The sequence below is a fragment of the Daucus carota genome, chromosome 5 (assembly GCF_001625215.2).
Source record: "Daucus carota subsp. sativus chromosome 5, DH1 v3.0, whole genome shotgun sequence".
In the NCBI taxonomy this organism is placed as follows: Eukaryota; Viridiplantae; Streptophyta; class Magnoliopsida; order Apiales; family Apiaceae; genus Daucus; species Daucus carota.
The window spans coordinates 39,930,378-39,950,396 of NC_030385.2; the positions used below are offsets into that span (position 1 = coordinate 39,930,378).

General features: G+C 35.4%; 5 protein-coding genes across 5 annotated transcripts; 3 read left to right on the forward strand and 2 right to left on the reverse strand.

Annotated features, from left to right (window-relative positions):
• The first annotated feature begins 529 nt into the window (after nucleotides 1-529).
• LOC108220247 (uncharacterized) lies at nucleotides 530-1,805 on the forward strand. The gene is made up of 4 exons (XM_017393958.2): nucleotides 530-904; nucleotides 988-1,080; nucleotides 1,400-1,540; nucleotides 1,637-1,805. Exons 1-4 carry the CDS (start codon nucleotides 671-673, stop codon nucleotides 1,676-1,678), a joined length of 510 nt encoding a protein of 169 aa, XP_017249447.1. The 5' UTR covers nucleotides 530-670; the 3' UTR covers nucleotides 1,679-1,805.
• Nucleotides 1,806-2,137: 332 nt separating this feature from the next.
• On the forward strand, nucleotides 2,138-3,320 carry LOC108220246 (probable carboxylesterase 17). The gene has a single exon (XM_017393957.2). The coding sequence runs from the start codon at nucleotides 2,236-2,238 to the stop codon at nucleotides 3,160-3,162; it is 927 nt and encodes a 308-aa protein (XP_017249446.1). The 5' UTR covers nucleotides 2,138-2,235; the 3' UTR covers nucleotides 3,163-3,320.
• Nucleotides 3,321-3,687: 367 nt separating this feature from the next.
• Nucleotides 3,688-6,276, reverse strand: LOC108220978 (uncharacterized). Its single transcript, XM_017394883.2, has 3 exons — nucleotides 6,053-6,276; nucleotides 5,324-5,464; nucleotides 3,688-4,016 (listed from the first exon to the last, which is right to left on the reverse strand). Exons 1-3 carry the CDS (start codon nucleotides 6,242-6,244, stop codon nucleotides 3,873-3,875), a joined length of 477 nt encoding a protein of 158 aa, XP_017250372.1. The 5' UTR covers nucleotides 6,245-6,276; the 3' UTR covers nucleotides 3,688-3,872.
• Nucleotides 6,277-10,017: 3,741 nt separating this feature from the next.
• LOC108219730 (protein OCTOPUS-like) lies at nucleotides 10,018-12,009 on the forward strand. Its single transcript, XM_017393233.2, has one exon. It carries the CDS (start codon nucleotides 10,199-10,201, stop codon nucleotides 11,837-11,839), a length of 1,641 nt encoding a protein of 546 aa, XP_017248722.1. The 5' UTR covers nucleotides 10,018-10,198; the 3' UTR covers nucleotides 11,840-12,009.
• Nucleotides 12,010-14,539: 2,530 nt separating this feature from the next.
• LOC108224136 (elongation factor 1-beta 2) lies at nucleotides 14,540-17,521 on the reverse strand. Its single transcript, XM_017398707.2, has 6 exons — nucleotides 17,322-17,521; nucleotides 17,112-17,228; nucleotides 16,476-16,557; nucleotides 15,232-15,346; nucleotides 14,952-15,065; nucleotides 14,540-14,872 (listed from the first exon to the last, which is right to left on the reverse strand). Exons 1-6 carry the CDS (start codon nucleotides 17,405-17,407, stop codon nucleotides 14,709-14,711), a joined length of 678 nt encoding a protein of 225 aa, XP_017254196.1. The 5' UTR covers nucleotides 17,408-17,521; the 3' UTR covers nucleotides 14,540-14,708.
• Between the last annotated feature and the right edge of the window lie 2,498 nt (nucleotides 17,522-20,019).

The window sequence follows — 20,019 nt, forward strand, 5'->3', positions numbered from 1 at the left end:
TTTTTTAACTTTTTTTTGATAAAAGTTACTCTTAAATCATAAATTACTCATAAATCATTCTTATTTTTATTATTATATTTTTGATAACTCATAAGTCATTAATAAGTCAAAATTATCCGAACAGACATTTTAAGCTCTCAGTTTAGTCATAAGTCATGAACTCAGCCAAACGGGCGGTATGCACATGCGGAATTGGACATGTTCAAGTGGCGAAAAGAAAGGAGGAAGGCCCATTTTGATTTGAGAAGTAGCAGGTAGAGTATTTGATAGCCAACTCACTTTCTGGTGGCCCAACCTCATCATGTGAATACTTATGATTTGAAAGAGACTTCGCACCTATCCTGTTCATCTTATCGCTCTTAAGATAAGCCTCAAAGATTTTTTCTTGTCTCTCTGTAATATCTTACTTCACTGTCCTAAACACAGCTTATCTCATGCAATCAAAATTTAGATTTCTTGGCTCTTATTTTTTAATAAATTTATCCCGGATATTTGAACTCAAATTCGTTAGGTGACATAACTAAATATCGACATCAATGCGAAAAAATATCTGCCAGTAACTGCATCACTGCTATGACAAGTAGTCCGAATTTATTTTGTCTGAATTATAAGAACTGAGCCAGGGGAAAAAGACTATTATACCAGAGAGTGAAGAAAAACAAGGGTAAAAATGGCGAATTTTGAGAGGCCTAGTCGAAGTGATGCTCGTCTGTCCAGCGAAGAAGCCTCGAAGATCGAAGGGGAGACGAGGGATTACTTTGATGGCATTGCACCGCAGCGCCATGCTAAGCCTCAGCGCAGTGAGTACTCTGCTAAGTACAATGATGCACAGTTTGATGGTCATGAAAATGATGTGATTCCCGAATATCTTGAGTTTCAGCATCTTGAGAAAGACGATCCGCAGGTTTCTTCATGGTCTTTAGATTATGCTTCCTTTTTATGTTGCAGTTATAAATTTACAGATCAAGAAGTTGACTTGTGTTACAGAAACTGGTGTACAAGGGAAGTGCAGTACCTGAGGAGTTTGTGGAGACAGAGTACTACAAGGATCTCAGTGGGATTGACAAGCAGCACCACACTGTAAGTTTTTAAATCTTATGCAAGCTTTTTTGGTGTTTGGGATTCGCGGAAATAACCTCTTTACTCATTCAAGATCTGAAGTAGGATCTACGTGGATCCTGTAAACTAGTTCCGAGTAGGATATGCTGAGTATGTTTCATTTGCTTTGGTTGATTCTGATTAATCTTTATATTAAGTTTTAAGAAGTGTTAGAACTTATAAGGTCATCTAGTGACTCAGACTTTTGAGCGTACATTGTTTTGCTATCTTGATTAAAACATTGTCTACTGTCCGCATACAACAACTAGGCATGGGTTAAGGGTTTGTGTCATTTTTGCAGACAGGAACAGGGTTCATCAAAATGGACAACAGCGGGGGCAAGTCCTTCAGCCTCGACTCAGATTCCATAACAGATGAGTTACATGCCTCGTGCAAGGGTAATCCGGCTACTAATGATTGGATCCCGGATTCTGGGAAAATGGTAGCAAATCTGAACTCCAAGGATTACCTTTTTTCTTTACTCGTGTTACATAAAAATATTTACGAACAACTCTAATTCTTTGTCTGCACTTTGCAGGCAGATTTTGTCTCTGACAAGCCTGGCCGGAGTGAAAACTGAAGCGGTTACCTGGGGTTTTTATTCGAATCTCTTGAACAATCTGATCTGATGTTGTATTGGAGATATACTCCTAGCATGTCATTGTACTTGATACTGTTCTGAGCAATAAGATTATGTTCTTCATTCATTCTTTTGCCATTCGTTGAAAACCCGAGACAGATCTCTAGAAACAAACATAAGAACGAACAATCTTCAATTTGCCATTCGTGCATACTTTTTAACAAGGGCAAATTTAAGATCATGCTCATAGAAATCTCTCTGCCTGCAGCTTCACACTGCTTGTTTATTCACTCATTCATCTGTTGCATACCATGATTTAGGGGCAAAAAAGTTAAATGAAAGAGAGTGTGAAAGAAATAAAGAAAAAGAAATTAAGAGATTCAACTACTTGCAATAGCTTTCTTGTTAGTATCTAAACTTCTTTAACCACCAAAAATTATCTATGTTAATTAAAGATTCAACTCACTTTATATGATCAAACCACTCCCCCTTATATACCAAATTAGTATATAAACTATCGATAAACGCTACAATTTCATTCATCTGATTATTCCGGAATGGCCTTAGTAGCTGAAGCCCCTGGTTACATTCAAGTATTTTCTGATGGATCTGTAAAGCGCTTTGCACCAGATATCATCGCTCCTTCGGTTAACCCCACACATGGATTTATGTCCAAAGATGTGGTGATTGATTCTTCCAAACCCATAACAGGAAGAGTGTTTGTACCGGAAAACATATCATCAAAGAATGCAGTACCTGTTCTTGTTTACTTCCATGGCGGTGGCTTCAGCATTGGCTCTACTACGTGGAGCGGATACCATTATTTTCTAGGAGGCTTATCTGTAACGTGCAAATGCGTTATCCTTTCAGTGGACTACCGTCTGGCTCCTGAGTATAAGCTTCCAATTGCATATGAAGATTGCTACAGCTCTCTGGCTTGGCTTTGTAATGCAGTGAGCCATGAACCATGGCTTCAAAAAGCAGACCTCTCCCGTGTATTTCTTTCTGGAGATAGTGCTGGAGGGAACATTGCTCATCATGTCGCGGTTAAAGCAATTAGAGACAAAGCTTGTCCAATTAGGGTCAAAGGTATACTTCCGGTTCATCCTTATTTTGGAAGTGAAAAGAGGACTAAATTAGAGCAAGAAACTGGCGACGTTGGGGAAGTGGCGATGAATGACTTCTTCTGGGGTTTAAGTCTGCCAGAAGGATCAAACCGGGATTTCTATGGTTGTAACTTTGAAAATGGTGACCTTTCTAAGGACGAGTGGGCTCGTTTTCCAGCAGTGGTGGTGTATGTAGGTGGATTGGACTTCCTCAAGGAAAGAGGGGTTATGTATGTGGAGTTTCTTCAGAAGAGGATCAAGGGGGTTAAGCTGGTCGAAGCTGAGGAAGATACACATGTATATCATATCTTTTACCCAGACTCGGATGCTTCTCATTTGCTTCAGGGCCTGATGAGTGAGTTTATAAATAGCTTTTGATTTGACTCCCCTATGGCTATCTATCTCCGGAACTTATCACAGCTGCAAGCATATTTGCAGAATGTAAACCTAAATAGGTTGAAATATTTTGAATGTTTTCCCCATTGTCTGCTGCTTAGTTTTCATTTTATAGAAAGAAACTTCATGCGCGCATCAAATTTGACTCAGTTTATTAAGCATAAAAATAAAAGAAAATTAAACTGGGGGCAGAGTTTCAATTCCTGATACAGATACAAAGAAACAACACAAGCACAAAACAAACAGAGGTGACTACACTACAGCACTGGCTGTTGATTCCACCAATTTGAAGAGACATCGTCTCGGACTCGATATCTATGACTACCAATAAGAACATATTTGAACTGACTTGTTTCTATTGGGAGCAAGATTTGGATAGCCTAGAGATGTAAAAACCTGCAGGAACTCCTCCTTTTGAATATCTATTCAGTTCTCAAACAGTCAGACTCATACATGCCTCTACAATATAAAAGTAACAAAACAAAAGAGAGAACAAGCAAGCAGAAGTAACAGGACCTAACAAAGATTTATATTTTATTACCAAGATACATCTGTGCATACATGTCCCATGGTTAAACTAAAGTCTATAATCACTACAAAGTACAAACAGACTTCAATTGTTTTCACATAGCTATTATCTTTTAGGAGAACTTTCTAATGCGATCTATATTAACTTACAACAAGGTTCTACTTCAAATTTTGCTCCTATGTTGACCAAACAATGAATGCCTCCCTTCAGCAATAAGCTCCCCGGTTGCCTTATTTTTAAGAAGAACGATTGTTCCAGAATACCTTCCCTTCTGACCTAAAAGCCTTGAGGTAACCTCCAACTCATCCTGCCAATTGACCAGTCAGATTTTAAGATGCACAGAACTATAAAATATCACATTCTAAAATCCATAACATAACACAACCACATTTATGACTTTGCACAGAGATAAAATCTTTAAAGGAACACAAAAAAGCATGCAACTTCAAAATCTACACTTTTGGCCACAGCTGGTGAACAGGTTGCAAAGTTGTGAAGAATGCAAATTGTGAAAATTAAATTTGTAATTAGGTTACCAAGCAATACATGAAATTATGGATGACATAATGACAATTTAGGTTGAAGCTCTGTAAATGAGAGAAGTTCTCGTATTTACAAAGTCGTGCATATCTCTTGGGTGCTGTATCACAAGCCGCCATACAAGGTATATGTAGAAGAAATCTGAACTTGCAAAACAATAATAGAGTACTTTGGCCGTTCTACTAGCATAATGTTTATTACCACTTCTTGGAGCAAAAGACATAATTTCTACATGGCAATATGCATAAATTTATAAAGATTAACAATTACATTTGGATATAATATTTTAGGACTGGCCCTCTGTTTACTGTGTATATATTTTATCAGTGACAATGTCAAATTATCACTATTACAGAGCTTAACAGATAAGTTAAACGTCAGAACTTAAAAATCCAAAAAATATATTTCGATTATTACAGCGAGATGAAAGGTAAAAGCTTTGCACAGAAAAACTAATCCTCTTAAAATTAATATGCATGACTATTTGGACTCTTCTGAAGCTCCTATTTGGTGCTGGGAAATCAAAAGTGTCAGCTAACGGTATGAAACTGCGCCAATTTCCAATACCCATATTCTTGTGTTAAGACACTTTGGCTGAGGTAGTTTTAAGAGCAGCCTGCCTAACAGTAGAGAATTCAGGTCACCAAGCCAACAAGGGACACCGAAGGTGTTTCTAGAGGAGACCGCATATTATTGGGCAATGAAACATGAAAATGTACTAAGGTAGTAGAAAAAAAAGACAAGCATAAGTCATTTCTAGAGAGAGTCCATGCTATTATGCTAACCTAGAGAATTCTCTGTCGAACGTGAATGTAAACATGTATACCTCAGTAGCTTCATAACAAAATAAAATACATACGTCAAGAGTTTTCACCGTAAAATCCCCATGCTAGTTAAAAATAATCTATAAAAGTGACACAAGTGAATTAATTATGAAAATTCATATATCTTTCTCTATAACACATATAAATAAGAGTTTGCGGTAAGTGGAAAGTGGACGCACATAAGGTTATATCCTAACTAGACCAGCGTAAGAATATATTTTAAGCTGTACTGCAAGACATGGGATCTCACATTTACTTTTGCAGTAGAAAGGAAACAAATGGACATGTCAACCGAGACGTTCATGGGGAGACCAGCAACCTGAACAAGCACAGCACCAACCTCATCAACTAAGTTAGCAATTGCACCATTGCACAAATTTCCACTCCTGTCCTGCAGATAACATATTATACAATAAGCACTTGTGGAAGAAAAAACTAAGTACTACTGAAGTTTAAAACTTCATTGTCACACATCCACAATTCAAGCTTATCCTGTGTTCAATTCTAGTCCTACAACTAAACACATGATAAGTAACTTTCCTCGCCCAGAATATGAGTGTCCGCTCCAACATAAATTTACTGCTGCTTAATCCCTTAAGTTCGAGACGTTCTAACCTGACCCTAATTTCAGAACAATGGAGAATTTCATAATAATTTACCATATACCAACAGTCATCTTTCGCAACAAATTATTCTAGCAAACAAATTTACAAACCAACTACAAATCACCCGTCACAATAATTCAAATAACCGCTTTCCACCCGGTACAAATCAGCCCAGTATTACAAATTATCGAGTTTTAGTCACTACCCAAACTAATTACAAAACAAACATTAAACAGCTAAAGAACATAAATTGCACATACAAAAAAATACATAAAAGCAAATAATACAATAATGATCACACCCAGAATAAATTAAATATACAATTACTAAAAACTCAAATTTAAATTAAAGGGCTTATATCAGCAAGAGCTTACAGTGAGGCGAGAAGGGACTTTGAAAGTGCAAGAGACGAAACCCGGTTCGACTCGGTCAACTCGGATGCCTCTAATAGCATAATCTTCGTAAAAGCTGTGTTCGATGTTGACTCGGTGGGGGTGAACTCTGAGTTGTGAAACGAGTTCGGATTCTTCGCGACTTATTTGTAGAGTTTTTCTGGCTTTCTCCATTCTGGACTTGCAGTGGCAGCTGTCAGCGTATGTGATGGAGAGGATATATATGCAGTTAAATATTGAATGTAAAATTTTATTTACTGTAAAGTTTAATTTAAATATTTATTTTGTTAGAAAATATGGTGATGTGGATTTTATAAAGTGTGCATTTATTTATTGATTTAAACCTTGTTCCTCTAATAGGTTCAAACAAATCAAAATTTTCAACAATTTATCCGAATAAAACTATGGGGAGTGTGTTTAATCTGAATATTAATGAATTAATATAAATGTGGAACAAGAATAATATGTTCATAAAATTGGTGTTTTTGTGTTAATTGAATCTGTGATAGGTCCATGAAAATGTGTGATTTGTGCATACACAATAACAACAACAAAAAGAATAATGTAAAGATAATTTCATCTTTTCATACATTTTCAGCTCTCGATATAAAAATTGCTCTGCATATAACATTTTCCAAATTATTACGGGAGAGGGAGAGACACCCACGAGGAAAGGATGGCCATATACAAATAAAGAGGATATAGAGTAGGAGGGGTGGCAGTTTCGGGTAATGGGTCGTGTTCGTGTCAGCAATCGGGTTGATTTCGAGTCAATTTCGGATCAAGCTAAAATCACTTAAAATTGAATAAAATTAAAAATTGAAGTTATTAGAAACGAAATTTTAATTTCGGGTCATGTCGGGTCCATTTTGTGTCAAACGGGTAATATTCGGGTCACTTTCGGGTTTTGTCTCAGCAAATCGGGTTGCGGGTTCGGGTCGAGTTCGAGTCGGGTTCGGGTCGTGTCTGATATTGCCGGCCCTAAATTAGATGGAGATAGAAGTGTTGGTTGAGAGAGAGTTTGTTTTTAGTATTTAGTTTGTTTTTAGTTTATTTTGTGGTTGTTTTTGTGATACTTATAACTTTTATTTTATAAGATTGTATTTTTTGTTTATTTTTTAAAATTACAATATTCTTGTAAAAAAAATTCAGGCTAAGATATTTATAAATCTAATGAAAGTGATACTAGTTGGACTTTCATTTTGTTTTGCAAAATTCGAAACACGAATATTTTTTAAAACTCTTTATATACACACACACGTGTGTGTGTATGTGTATATATGTATGTATGATGTATATGTATGTAGAGTTAAGTTTTATGGAGTACACAAAAACATTGGAGTATTGGAGTACAAGTCATAATTTTTTAATTTAATCAAAAATAATAATTTTGATTATTCAAAATTGTATATAATTTATCATTTATAAGTTGTCTTAATCATAATTATCAATTAATCAATAATATCTTTCAACTTTAATAAGTATTAAGATTCTTGTTCTGCTTATTAGTTATATTGCAGAACACGGTGCCTCTGATTTATAAAAATAATTGTTCTACGTTTTGATTACAATGTTTATGTTGTAGAACATAATCTGCAAGTTGTGGAATGTTTAAAAATATTCTAAAACAAAAAATATTAAATTTATATGACTAAATTATATTTTATCCAATCTTGTACTCCAATACTCCAATGTTTTTGTGTACTTCATAGAACTTAATTCTATGTGTGTGTGTGTAGTTTTGCGGTATTATGAAATATCAATTATAATAAAAATTTTGAAACTAATGTGGCTATAAAATTATCACAATACAGGGTACTTTTTCAAGACCATAAATTATATAACTATATTCAAAATGAAATTATTTAATATGTATAGCTGATTAGCGAAGATTTATTCGGATAAATAAATTATCCAAGCCCTTATAACTCTATGGAAAAAAAACACACACACATATATCAAAATTGATTTGACTTTTGTCTATAGTAACAAATATATATAAAAAAAAATCAATTTTTATAAAAAAAGCGGTCGTTTAGACGAGTTTAAAGTAAATAAGTCTTTCTTAAAATTAAAAAGTGAAGTAGAAGTTAGAAGCAAATTGAGACTTACAAGTGATTAAAGTGTTTGGGGGAAAAGGTAGAAGTCATGAAAAAAAAAACAAGTATTCTTATATTTTTATAAGTATTTATAATTAATTTTTTTATATAAACGGTACGAATAAGTGCTTCTAACTTATAGTTCCAGAAACCGGACATAAAAGACGATGCCATACACCCACTAGATTATTTGGAAGAAAAAAAAAGATATCAAAGTGGTGAAAGTTTCTGGTTCCTTGGCAAGATATCTTGTTTGGGAAAATGCTAGAGATCTCAAAAAATTGTCCCAAATAATTTTCCCAAATGATGTGTCCAAATTTGATTGGCTGAATTCACTCCCATAATAATGAGAGCCCCTGCAAATTCATCAACCACCCAATCATAACTAGCCACTTGTTTGCCACATCATTTGGTAAGGATTTTTGGGAATTTTTTTTGGGGTCTCTAGCATTGTCCTTATGTTTGTTTGTGACGTACAACAGGAATAAACTACTATAAGCAACTTTTACACGTATTGACTATTCACCACCTCTCTGACATCTTTATATTTATTAAATTAACTCAGACAATTAAATCTAATTTAACCACCCTGTCATTCGCATAAATTAACATCGCACAATTAAATGGACAAGTCGAATTTAGTCTCCCTACTAGTACTCCAGTACGAATCTACACTAACATTAAAATGAATTCATGCAGTTAATCCTCATGGAGTATCAGCCATGACTTACTGCATCACAACAACACTCTGGAACAGTAGCTAAAATAAATAAATAACCATTGACTACATTTTTTGGGTCATTTAAAGAAAGTTCACATTCATTAATTTCAAAACTTATACTACTAGTACAATAGTACACACATCTATCTCTAATTTAAAGTAGTGATTTTAATTATCAAGGGGGAATATTGCCTAATTTTTTTCCCCTAACCATCTGATACAATATTTTATTTTTTTTGACAGACATCTGATACAATATTAAGATTTAGCAAAAAGGATAAAAAAAAAATAGATAGAATTTTTGGTTATCAATATTTCGAGGTTTACTCGGTCACCATTGACAAATACACTTAGCGTGGAGTTAATATTTTATTTGTCGGTATCAATAAACACGAGAGCACCACCACGCTAAAATACAAATAAGACCTTACAGTCCCTCCACGTGTGGTTTTACTTTATGTTAGAGTGGTGCAATTTACAAACATACCCGTACATAAGATGCTTTCTCGAGGTCTGACTTCTCTTCCCTAAAATACCTCAGATTTGCAGCAAGAAAAGAAAAATATATTCTAATAATTATAATAATCTTTTATATTATTTGATTTAAATTGAATTTAAGATTTAGACTTTTTTTCAGTATTAATAATTTTACAAACAATGAAATTCACTAAAAATAACTCTTAATATTTGTTTCTTCTATTATTATATTATTCATCTTTCTCAAATAATAATTAATTCAAATAAATACCTTGTCTTCTATCAAAATTGTATTTTAGATTCACTTTTTGGTAAGAGAATTTCATTATTATGTTTTTCCCAAAACATATTCATTTATAAAAATACTAATAAAATAACAATTCATGTATAAATAAATAATTATAATATTAGCAATATCAATATAGGCACAAAAGAAATATGACATGTTTTCTGAAAAATGCTGTAACAATATTCAGCATATGATTCTTCTATTTTTATATTCAAAACACATATTCTGAAATGATTTTTTCACATCAAAAATAATTATATAAATTTTTAGAGGGAAAAAATTGTACGAGTAAAAATAAATTAGTCTGGTTGGAGCATCATCTTTCTTAAAACCTGCGAAACAAAAGGGGGTTTACGAGGAAACGTTGTTTACATCTGGACATAAATCTCCTCCGTTGAGCTTCTTCCACACACACGCACACACTTTACACACACTCCTCTCTCTGATCCCCTTTATCTCTCCCACTCTCTCGCGGAGCCCATCTCTCTCTCTCTCTCTCTCTCTCTCATATCTATAATGCTGCAGCTGCACCATCTCACTCAATGACTTCTCCACCTCAACCCAAGACCCGAACCCGCACCCACAGCCACTCCCGATCCCGCCGCCTCTCCGCCTGTTCGCGCCACCCCTCCCAACCCATCACCGGCTTCTGCCCTCTCTGCCTCCACGAGCGTCTCTCCGGCCTCGAATCTCCCGCCAAAGCCTCCACCTCCGTTTCCGGACCCTCCACTTCCCAATCGGAGCTCCGACGTACCAAATCAGTCTCTATCCGCAACTTCGATGCTTCCTCCTCGGAGCCTCGCCGCCATTCTTGTGATGTTAGAGGTAAAAACACTCTCTCCCACCTCTTTGATGTTGATGATGAATGTAAGTCTTCGTGTCGAGAAATTCGTGTCGAATCGAAAAGTCTAGAGAGAAATGTTATTGATAGTGTCGATGTAGAGAGTAATGTGGGGGGTGTTAGGGTTTGTAGTGATGAGATTGATGAGGATGTGATGACTATGAAGGAGCATATAGATCTCGAGTTAAGGAGTGGGGGGAAGAGTAAGAAGGATTTTAATAGTGTTGCGGGGAGTTTTAGGGTTGTTGCGTCTGTGTTTTCGAAGAAATTGATGAAATGGAGGGTGAAGTCGTCGAGTAGGAGTAGGAAGAAGGTTGGTGGTGGAGAGAGGGAGGTTGGTGGGGGTGATGAAGGTGGAGTGATTGGGAGGGAGACGGTGTCGGAGGTAGGGGAGTATGGATTGGGGAGGAGGTCCTGTGATACGGAACCTACTAGGTTTTCGGTGGATGGGAATAGGATATCTGTGGATGATGTGAGGTTTTCGTTTGATGAGCCGAGGGCTTCTTGGGATGGTTATTTGATTGCAAGGACTATTCCGAGGTTGACGCCGATGTTTTCTGGGGTGGAGAATATGATTTTGGGTAGGCCGGAAGAGCAGATGGGTTCAATAAAGGAAGATGAGAAGGATGAGATGACTTCTGGTTTGTCGGGCCAGAGTAATTCGGATTCATCGTCTTCGCGTAGGCAGAGTAGTTTTGATCGGACGAGTTCGATCAGAAGTGGTTCTATGAAAGCGACGGGGTTGCAGGGTGATGAAGCAAAAGTGGCAGTGAATTCGAATGTTTTTGGTGGAAGCAAGTTGGTCATTACAGAGAAAGAGTTGAAAGATTGGCATATGAATTCTATTAAAGGTGATCAGCCAAGGAGGAGCTTTGATTCTGTACCCAAGGATGGCAGTGTTGATGCTTTGATTGGGTTCAAAAAGTTGACTAAGTGGAAGATGGCGGGTAACATATGGGGTTTCAAAAGTAAGCTTGGTGACAAAAAGACAGAAACTTTTGTAGAAGACAGAAGTCACGAACGTGTTGCTGAGCCCGACAAGGAGGAAAACAGGGAGATTGGAATAGAGAATGGGGGCTTCAGTGGCATGCTTGCTCGTAGCAGTAGTTGTGTTGCTGCTAGGAACCCTTGCAAACCGATTGCATTGGATGATGGTATGGGTGCAAAAGAGCTTGTGCTGGACCGAAATAGAAGTACAAAATATTCTTCCTCCAACTTTGACAATGGCCTTTTGAGGTTCTATTTGACTCCATTCAGGAGCTATAGGAAGACTAGATCTGGAAAAGGTAGGTTAAAGAACTCCTCACCTGCTATAGCCGGGGAGGTTTTAAGGCTGAACTGAATGAAGGTACAAATTTGATCTTAGCCAGCAATATTTAAATTTTATATGTACTTGGACAAAGCACAACATTTTGTTTCGTTTATCCTGTGCTCAGATATGTGTTTACATAAGAGCTTTATATAAGAACTTCAAAGCGTTTTACATTTATATGAGGTAATCTCTTTGTCAGAGTGAGAACTGTTTTAGCACTGAAGCATGCAGAACAAACGGTGACGAAGCTTTTGTAAAATTATCTGTCATGTTTATAAATCTTCTGCAGCTTCTAGGTTTTTGTACTTTGTACACTAATTCAAGAACCTCTGCTTGGAATATGATAAAATATGTTATCTGGTAGCTTTAGATTTCTTTAAAGCAGGACCTTCTGGTACAAAACATGGGGATTATAGTGTTCTCTTAATGTGTATGGACAAGTAGATGACTTAATCCTGGCATATGTAATATGTAGCAAAAAAAGAAGTATAATTTTAGACTTTTAGTTCAGGTTTCATAGTTTCATAAGATTATATGCTGAGTCATGGCCATGGGTTGTTCAAGATCCGAAGATCTGCTGGAAGGATGTACAGTCAATGACCATGACATTTTAATCTTCTTCCTTTAGTATTTGTTAACGTCAATGTCGTATATTAGTTACCATATTCCCTTCTGGTTTTAGTTACTGGTCAAGACTTTTACCCATATCACCTGATAAGGTGGACATGGATCTAAATAACCCTGCTCAGACCACCTCTATAGCTACTCTGCTAGTGATGGTAAATCGGAAATGCATTTTTAATTTTTCAAATTAGCGATTATTTCCTTTTTGTGGGGACTTGTTTCATGAAAACAATTGATTTCCAAGTTTTATGGTTATTGTTATTCTGTTGTTAACTAAAGTTTGTTTTATGGTTATTGTTATTTTGTTGTTAACCAAAGTTTGTTCCCACAACCAAATGCTTACCAATGGATATTGATAAATTTAGATTTTAGAGCCTTATGTTGCTCACTTTTTACTTGAGCAAGTTTAAGCCAAATGTCACCGAAACGTAGTTGCTTATTTATATTGATTTTGCAATTTGTCTATTACACCCGGAACGTCCGAGCACATAAGCCCAAGGTGCTTGGGTGAGGACCGGTTTCGATCGGAACAGAAATAATTGAGGGCCTAGGAAAATTCAAGAACCAAATTGAAATCATTTTAATGAAAGAATTGAACTTCAATTGTTATGGGCTCTGATATCATATGTTTGGTTCTGATATCATAGGTTGAATGCTGGAATTAATATATTTAATCTTTTAAAAAGAAATAATTATTAATTTGTATTAATTGAAAATATTAATAAAATTATTGTTATATATTTTTTACTTCATTTGATTATTCTTGTATTAAACATTAATATCTAATTATTTAAATAGAGATAAAAAAATCAAAATAAAATTGATTTTCATATTTTCATCCCTGATTTTAAATTCATGAACCATAACCCCCGATGGTAACGCAGGTATTCAAATCTCTCACATGTTGAAGAACAATATCAGCTATGTGATTTCTGTTCGGCAGCATCTATGCTTCTTTCAACATAGAAGCTGTTTGGGTGAGCTTAAAATAAGTGCTTATTGCTTAAAGTAAAAAAGTGAAGTAGAAGTTAGAAGCAAGTTAAGACTTATAAGTGATAAAAGTGTTTGGGAAATAAGTAGAAGCCGTGAGACAAAAGCTAGTAATCGTAGCTTTTTTTAAGTACTTCTTGACTTCTTACACAAACGGTACAAATAAGTGTTCTAACTTGTAATTCAGAAGCCAGGCTTATAAGCCCGTGCCAAACACCCACATAATTACTCGACCATCTTTTAGATGAAAAAGAAAAACATATACATTGACCTTAGATACTGAAACTAATTATTAATATTCGTGAACCTCATTTTTTTTCTACATCAATCGGTCGTAAAAACTCCCAAAAAATTATCAGAGTTGCAACGTCCTCATCTCTGGATAAACCAAACATATAAGAATAGCAAACTAACACTAACATCCTCAATAACAACTTTTGAAACTTTCATCATGATTATCATTAATTTTCTCCATATCCTTCTTTCTAACCTTTCATGTCACATGATACGGAATAAAGGTATTGTGATTTGTCCAAAACTCATCAGAAATCTCACTCGGTTTCGGTAACGTCTTTCTATGCATTTTCTTCATCTTTTCAATCAAATTTCAAGCCGCAAATTCATAATTATGCACTTAAATTCCTCCCATAAGGATCTCCAACACAAGTGTGATGGAGGTGACATTTCCTTATACTACAAGTTGGCTCCCTGGCCGGGGATTTTTGGTACTAAAACAAACCACGGGCACATAACGGGCTGTCCAAAACCTTGACACAGTCTTAATCCAAACATTGTCACCATAATGAAACTTGCATACAATAATTTTCAGCCTGAGCATCATAGATTTGCCGAACTTCAGCCTACCAAATTTTCATGTTCATAGTCTTCTCTTTCCATGTTTTGTGTTGAGGTGCAGCACCTTATTTCCTGGAACATTGGTATATAGCTGCTTATACTTTGATTTATGCATTCAGAAGTTTTGCAATAACTCCTAATTGATAATTTCTTTTTTGCAATCAATATGTATTCAAGTATTCTAGATGATGATTGATAATTATGAAAAACTTAGAAGGCTAATTAAGCAGAGGCATTATAACTATAACTTGCTAAACAATCTCTTCAACGACACGTTCTATTGTATAGGATTGACTCTTGTTAAATGTGTTTTACTTGGGAGTTGAGACATAATACATCTCTGAAAGAAACATAAGAAATGCAAACACCATATTGAAAACCATTACGTCTAAATGTAACAAAATTACACCCCAAAATGGGCCAGGGATTCTTAAATTTTGTTGAAGGCCACAATGTCACAGCTCTGCACGTACTCGTTGATCGGCTCAACTGTGAGATGATCCTCTATGATAGTATCAACAGAGACAAGGTCATCTACGATGGTCATCATGATGGTCAGCTTCTTTATCCCGTAACCAACAGGAACTAGTTTGGCTGCACCAGTAAAAAAAAACATATTAGTTGCAACAAGCTAGCAACAAAATGCATAACTCAAAATAGCTGGGTAACATACCAGCTCCCCACAAAAGCCCTGGCATTTCAACGCTGCGAACAGCCTCTTCCAACTTCTTCATGTCTGTCTCATCATCCCATGGCTTAACATCCAAAAGAACAGATGATTTCCCGCCTATAAAAATAAAGTACTTTCGTCAGCTTATTACACCATAGCAAAAAATAAAACATACCAACTTCTGATGAGCAAAAAACAGCACAAGTTGTTCTGGGTCTAGTATCATGAAGAAAGTTAAAACCAAATATCAACAAAGAACCATATATTTCCCAGGGAAACTCACTCTCTTTCTTCTTTGCAGGTGCTTTAGATGCCTCTCTCGCTTCTGCTGCCTTCTTCTCCTCCTCGGTCTCATCACCAAAGAGATCAAGATCGTCGTCATCATCAGCAGGAGCTTCCTAGAGGTCACAAAAATAACTAACATCTTAGTTACCATAGATAAACAAATAGACAAGAGAGTATCTACTGTATAGCATAAGCATAAACAAGACAATATAATGAGCATTATATAATCAAGTAAGATGCCCTAATTGGGAGAACTAAGGAAGTTGGTGATTTAGGAGGCGTTCGTTTCATGATTAATGAGTCCGGTTAACGGGAATCGGAACCTCAAACCCATGTGTTGGTGTTTGGATTTGCAATTTTGTGACATGGAATGGGAACCCAATCCCACTTGGAGGGTAAATCATTCCTTACACTCCCCTTGGGATACCAATTCCCATATCCCTCATTCCCATACCCTTCATTCTCATTCCCAATTCTCGTTCCAACTCACAATCCAAACGCCCCCTTAGTAGTGTGCATGTCTCCCTCATCTTTTCAAATTTGTTGGTCTTTAATTTCGGTACATACTTGGCTTGGAAGCCCCTAAATTATGATATGATGCATGAAAAAACTACATAAATATCAAATACACACACACAAAATCATTTAGAGCAAATAGACACATTTTATCATTAAAGTCCATGGCGTTATTGTCAATGACCTTGACAATCTTCACAACTATACCTAAACGCCTTTTCACCTATGTCCACATCATATCAATAATTATGTTGTTTACTTGGAAATCCAGAGGAGATATACTTGATCTCAAGATGATGACGGGTGGTTGTATAGCTTTTTAGACTTTTGGTGGTACTCAGATAATATGGCATACTTGGCAAAACTAATGAACTGTCCAAATTGGTCAGATCAATACGCCGTCAGAAAAGTTTTCTACATGTCTACTTAATTAAAAACTAAAAATGGAAAGCAAGGACTGGAAGTAAGATGGGAATGGTTGTTAAAAAGTAGCTGCAGCCATGTGAGAACTCAAAATAGCCACATACTAAACCTCAAATGGGGAGCTCCACATATGAAAAGACAACTAATAATTTTTAATATTACTGCAGATACATAGGATACCACCTCCACTATTTGTAATGATTTAATGATTATAGATTAGGTTGCAGAACCAAGAATAAAAAATGTAGCATAGGCTCTCTAAACTACAACATTATGAACAGACATGAAGGTAAAGGTACACACCTTTGCGGCCTCCTTAGCTGGAGTAGTATCAGCAGGAGCAGATTGACTAGCAATACTCACACCAACAGCTTTACCAGGGAAGCTACAAATATCAAAAGAAAAAAAAATTAAAAATAAGAAAGACATTCATCTTACCATCCCGCAAAACTGACTATAAAAATCGAAGTGGAAAAAAAAAATCATAAATTCAAACAAGACTTGGGAATAATGGAAATCACAAATTAACGATCCAGCCAGAAAAGCACGCCCTCAACAACAGGTATCAACAGTACATAGATATTACTGGTATCAACATTAGACGCTCTAGTGAAATAAAAGTCGACAACAAAAACAGAGCTGACCTTAGCCTGCTGAGTATTCCTATTTCAAAATAGTACTCACATTTATTCAACTCGAATATAAATGAACTCAAGTATATAACTGCTAATTACCATTATATAAACAAAACCTCAATTCATTCAAATCGATGTACATGTACACGTATATACGCATCAATTTCCACAATAACTTACAAATCACGTACGAAACCGGTCACAATAATTCAAAGCACTAACATATTTTTTCACCTAATCAATTATTTAATTTAAAAATTAGAGACAGAGAGAGAGATGGAGGGAGGGAGAGAGATTAACAAACCTTTTAGCAAGCAGAGAATCCACACTAGCGTACCACTTACTGGCATTAGGAAACGCATCACCAGGCTTCGCCACAACAGCCGCATACACCTTCACATCATCCTTACTAATCTTATCCCTGGATCAATTCAAACATTCTCAGTACAAAACACACAACTACAAATCAACCAAACAAAAACACACACAATTGAGTGGAATTGAAATAACGGACCCGGAGATATAGGATTTTCCGGCGAGAAAATCGTTGAGAGACTTGAGTCCGGACTCAGTGTGTAGATCTGTGAATGTGATGGCCATTTTTAGGGTTTAAGAGAGGGATTGACGAGTTTTTGTGAGAGAAGCGGAGATGAAGAGAGGCGGCGATGATGAGAGAATGAGGTCGCTTATATGCTAGTGGAGTAGTAGAGTGATACCCTAGATTTTGGCATATTCTTTTGCTTTATTATACTTTGCTCCTTCGATTTTACGTTTTTGTGATACAGTCCCTTAACTTGTGTATTTTACGTTAGTGTTAATATTCTATTCGGGATTCACTTCGACATGACAAAAAACTCAAAGTACACTGGTTTAGTGGTTTATACTTTACAGTGGTGCAAAATATGCTAATGAATAGAGTCCTTAATGAATAAAATTCGAGCTGTGATTATTTAGTGTTTCGATTATTTTTGTTTATTAAAACTCAATCTTGAATATTTGTTTATTAAAATTTGTTCAGTTTGTAAATGACTCAGAACTGAATTCTTATTTTTGACTTAAACTCAACTCATTTATTTCATGATTGGTTTAAAATTGTTTAACTAAACTCAAATCGGATAGAATTTGTATATCTTTTCAATATTTAAATATATGAATAATTCGAATGTTTTAAAATAAAAAATGTAAACCATTATCATTATAAACTTCACACGAAAGAATGAATATAAAAGAAGGGTGTACTTTACTTGTGAGTCGAGTTTGTTGTATACTTATGATGGTTGGATATTAAATTATATTACACGAATTACGACTTGTCGAGTAAAACAATATGAAAATTGTTTGTGAGTCAGGTGTAAGCGTGAATATTTAAGTATTATAATAGTTTGATACTTATATGAATTTAAATTGTAATGTTGTAAATTAAATTTACAAATGAGGACCGGTTACAATAAAAATTATATATGAATTGTTTGTGGGCAACTTGACTTGAGTTAGACTTGACTCAAATTGCTCGTCAGCATACTCGTGTTCGACTCGTTTATTAACATTCATTGAACACCACTTTTTGTTCGAGTGGGAAATGCAGATCGCCTCGGCTCATTTAAAAAAAAGATGAAGTTAAACTCAACTCGGCTCAACGTCTGTTCGTTTGTAGTCTTATTGATTGATCTGTTATTTTCTCGTTAAAATTTGTTGATTAAATTTATTATATGTTTTTAAGACTTTCGATTTGGATCGTAAGAAAAAGTTTTCATGATCCATTTGTTGCAATTCATTTAAATTTGCTTGGATAATATGTTATTTTGTGTTTCTTTCATGTGAATCAAAGTAACAAAAATATTTTTCCGTGGCAGTTGTATCTTTATCATGTTAAGTGTATAATACATATGTATTTTCACTTTTGTTAATTAACAAATATTACTATGTTTGTTGATAAGTGATGATTTCTTCATCCTCTTAGTGTATATGTTCGAGAGACCATATATTAGAGTTATTTAATATATCGTATTATTAACTAATTAGATGAGTTCTAATTGGATTATGAAAAGGGAAAAGAGTCTGTTAGAGGCATTGTAATTACACAAGGGATAATTAATTTATACGTCCTTGAACTTTGGCCCATTTTTGATTCGCGTCCTTGAACTAAGTTTGTCAATTTACGCATCCTCGAACTTTGTAAATTTCCAATTCAGGTCCTTCCGTCAGTTTTTGACTAACGGAAGTTAGTCAATTAGGGTTTTCAATTTGAGGGTTTTCGATTCGTTCATGGATTGTTGAAATTGATGGTACGGGAAGTTTCGGGAGGTCAAACCGAAGAGATTCATGTAGGTTTCAATGGCGGAGGATTGCCGGAATGGTGGCAATGTCTCCGCCGGCCGGAAAATGGCCATTGATTCCGGCCATCATTCCGGCAATCCTCCGCCATTGAAACCTACATGAATCTCTTCGGTTTGACCTCCCGAAACTTCCCGTACCATCAATTTCAACAATCCATTAACGAGTCGAAAACCCCCAAATTCATAACCCTAATTACTAACTTCTGTTAGTCAAAAACTGACGGAGGGACCTGAATTGGAAATTTACAAAGTTTGAGGATGTATAAATTGACAAACTTAGTTCAAGGACGCGAATCAAAAATGGGCCAAAGTTTAAGGACGTATAAATTAATTATCCCAATTACACAATGAGAAGGGGTTTTAAATAATTATTGACACTGAGTGGATTAGTATTGATATTAGTATTGATAATTTTAGATGAACTATTAATCCTAATTTGATTAGTGTTGTGAGTCTTATTATCCGATCTCTATATATTTGATAGTCGTCTATGATGAATTCGTTTTAAAAAATCCTAGTCTCTGAGAATTGAGAAATTACTGATAGAAACCGATCTTTTAACGGCTAGTACCGCCCTCAATGGTCGATTCACTGCAATCACGAGTCAAGCTACACGGTGATTCAAGAATATTGGATCTTTAATTGCCATCCTTTAGCAAAATTTCGATAAGGTAAATTATTTATCTTTAAATTAAATTATTTTCCCCATGTTTTCCATAAAGAGTTTCGTGATTTTGTAATTATTTTACGCTCTCCGTAGTGTTTATTAAAGTTACATAGTAATGTAAATCTTATATTAACTGAAAGTATAAAGAAATCAAAAATATTCTGTCAAATGCATGTTTTTTAAATAAAAACTAGTATTAAATGAAGTAC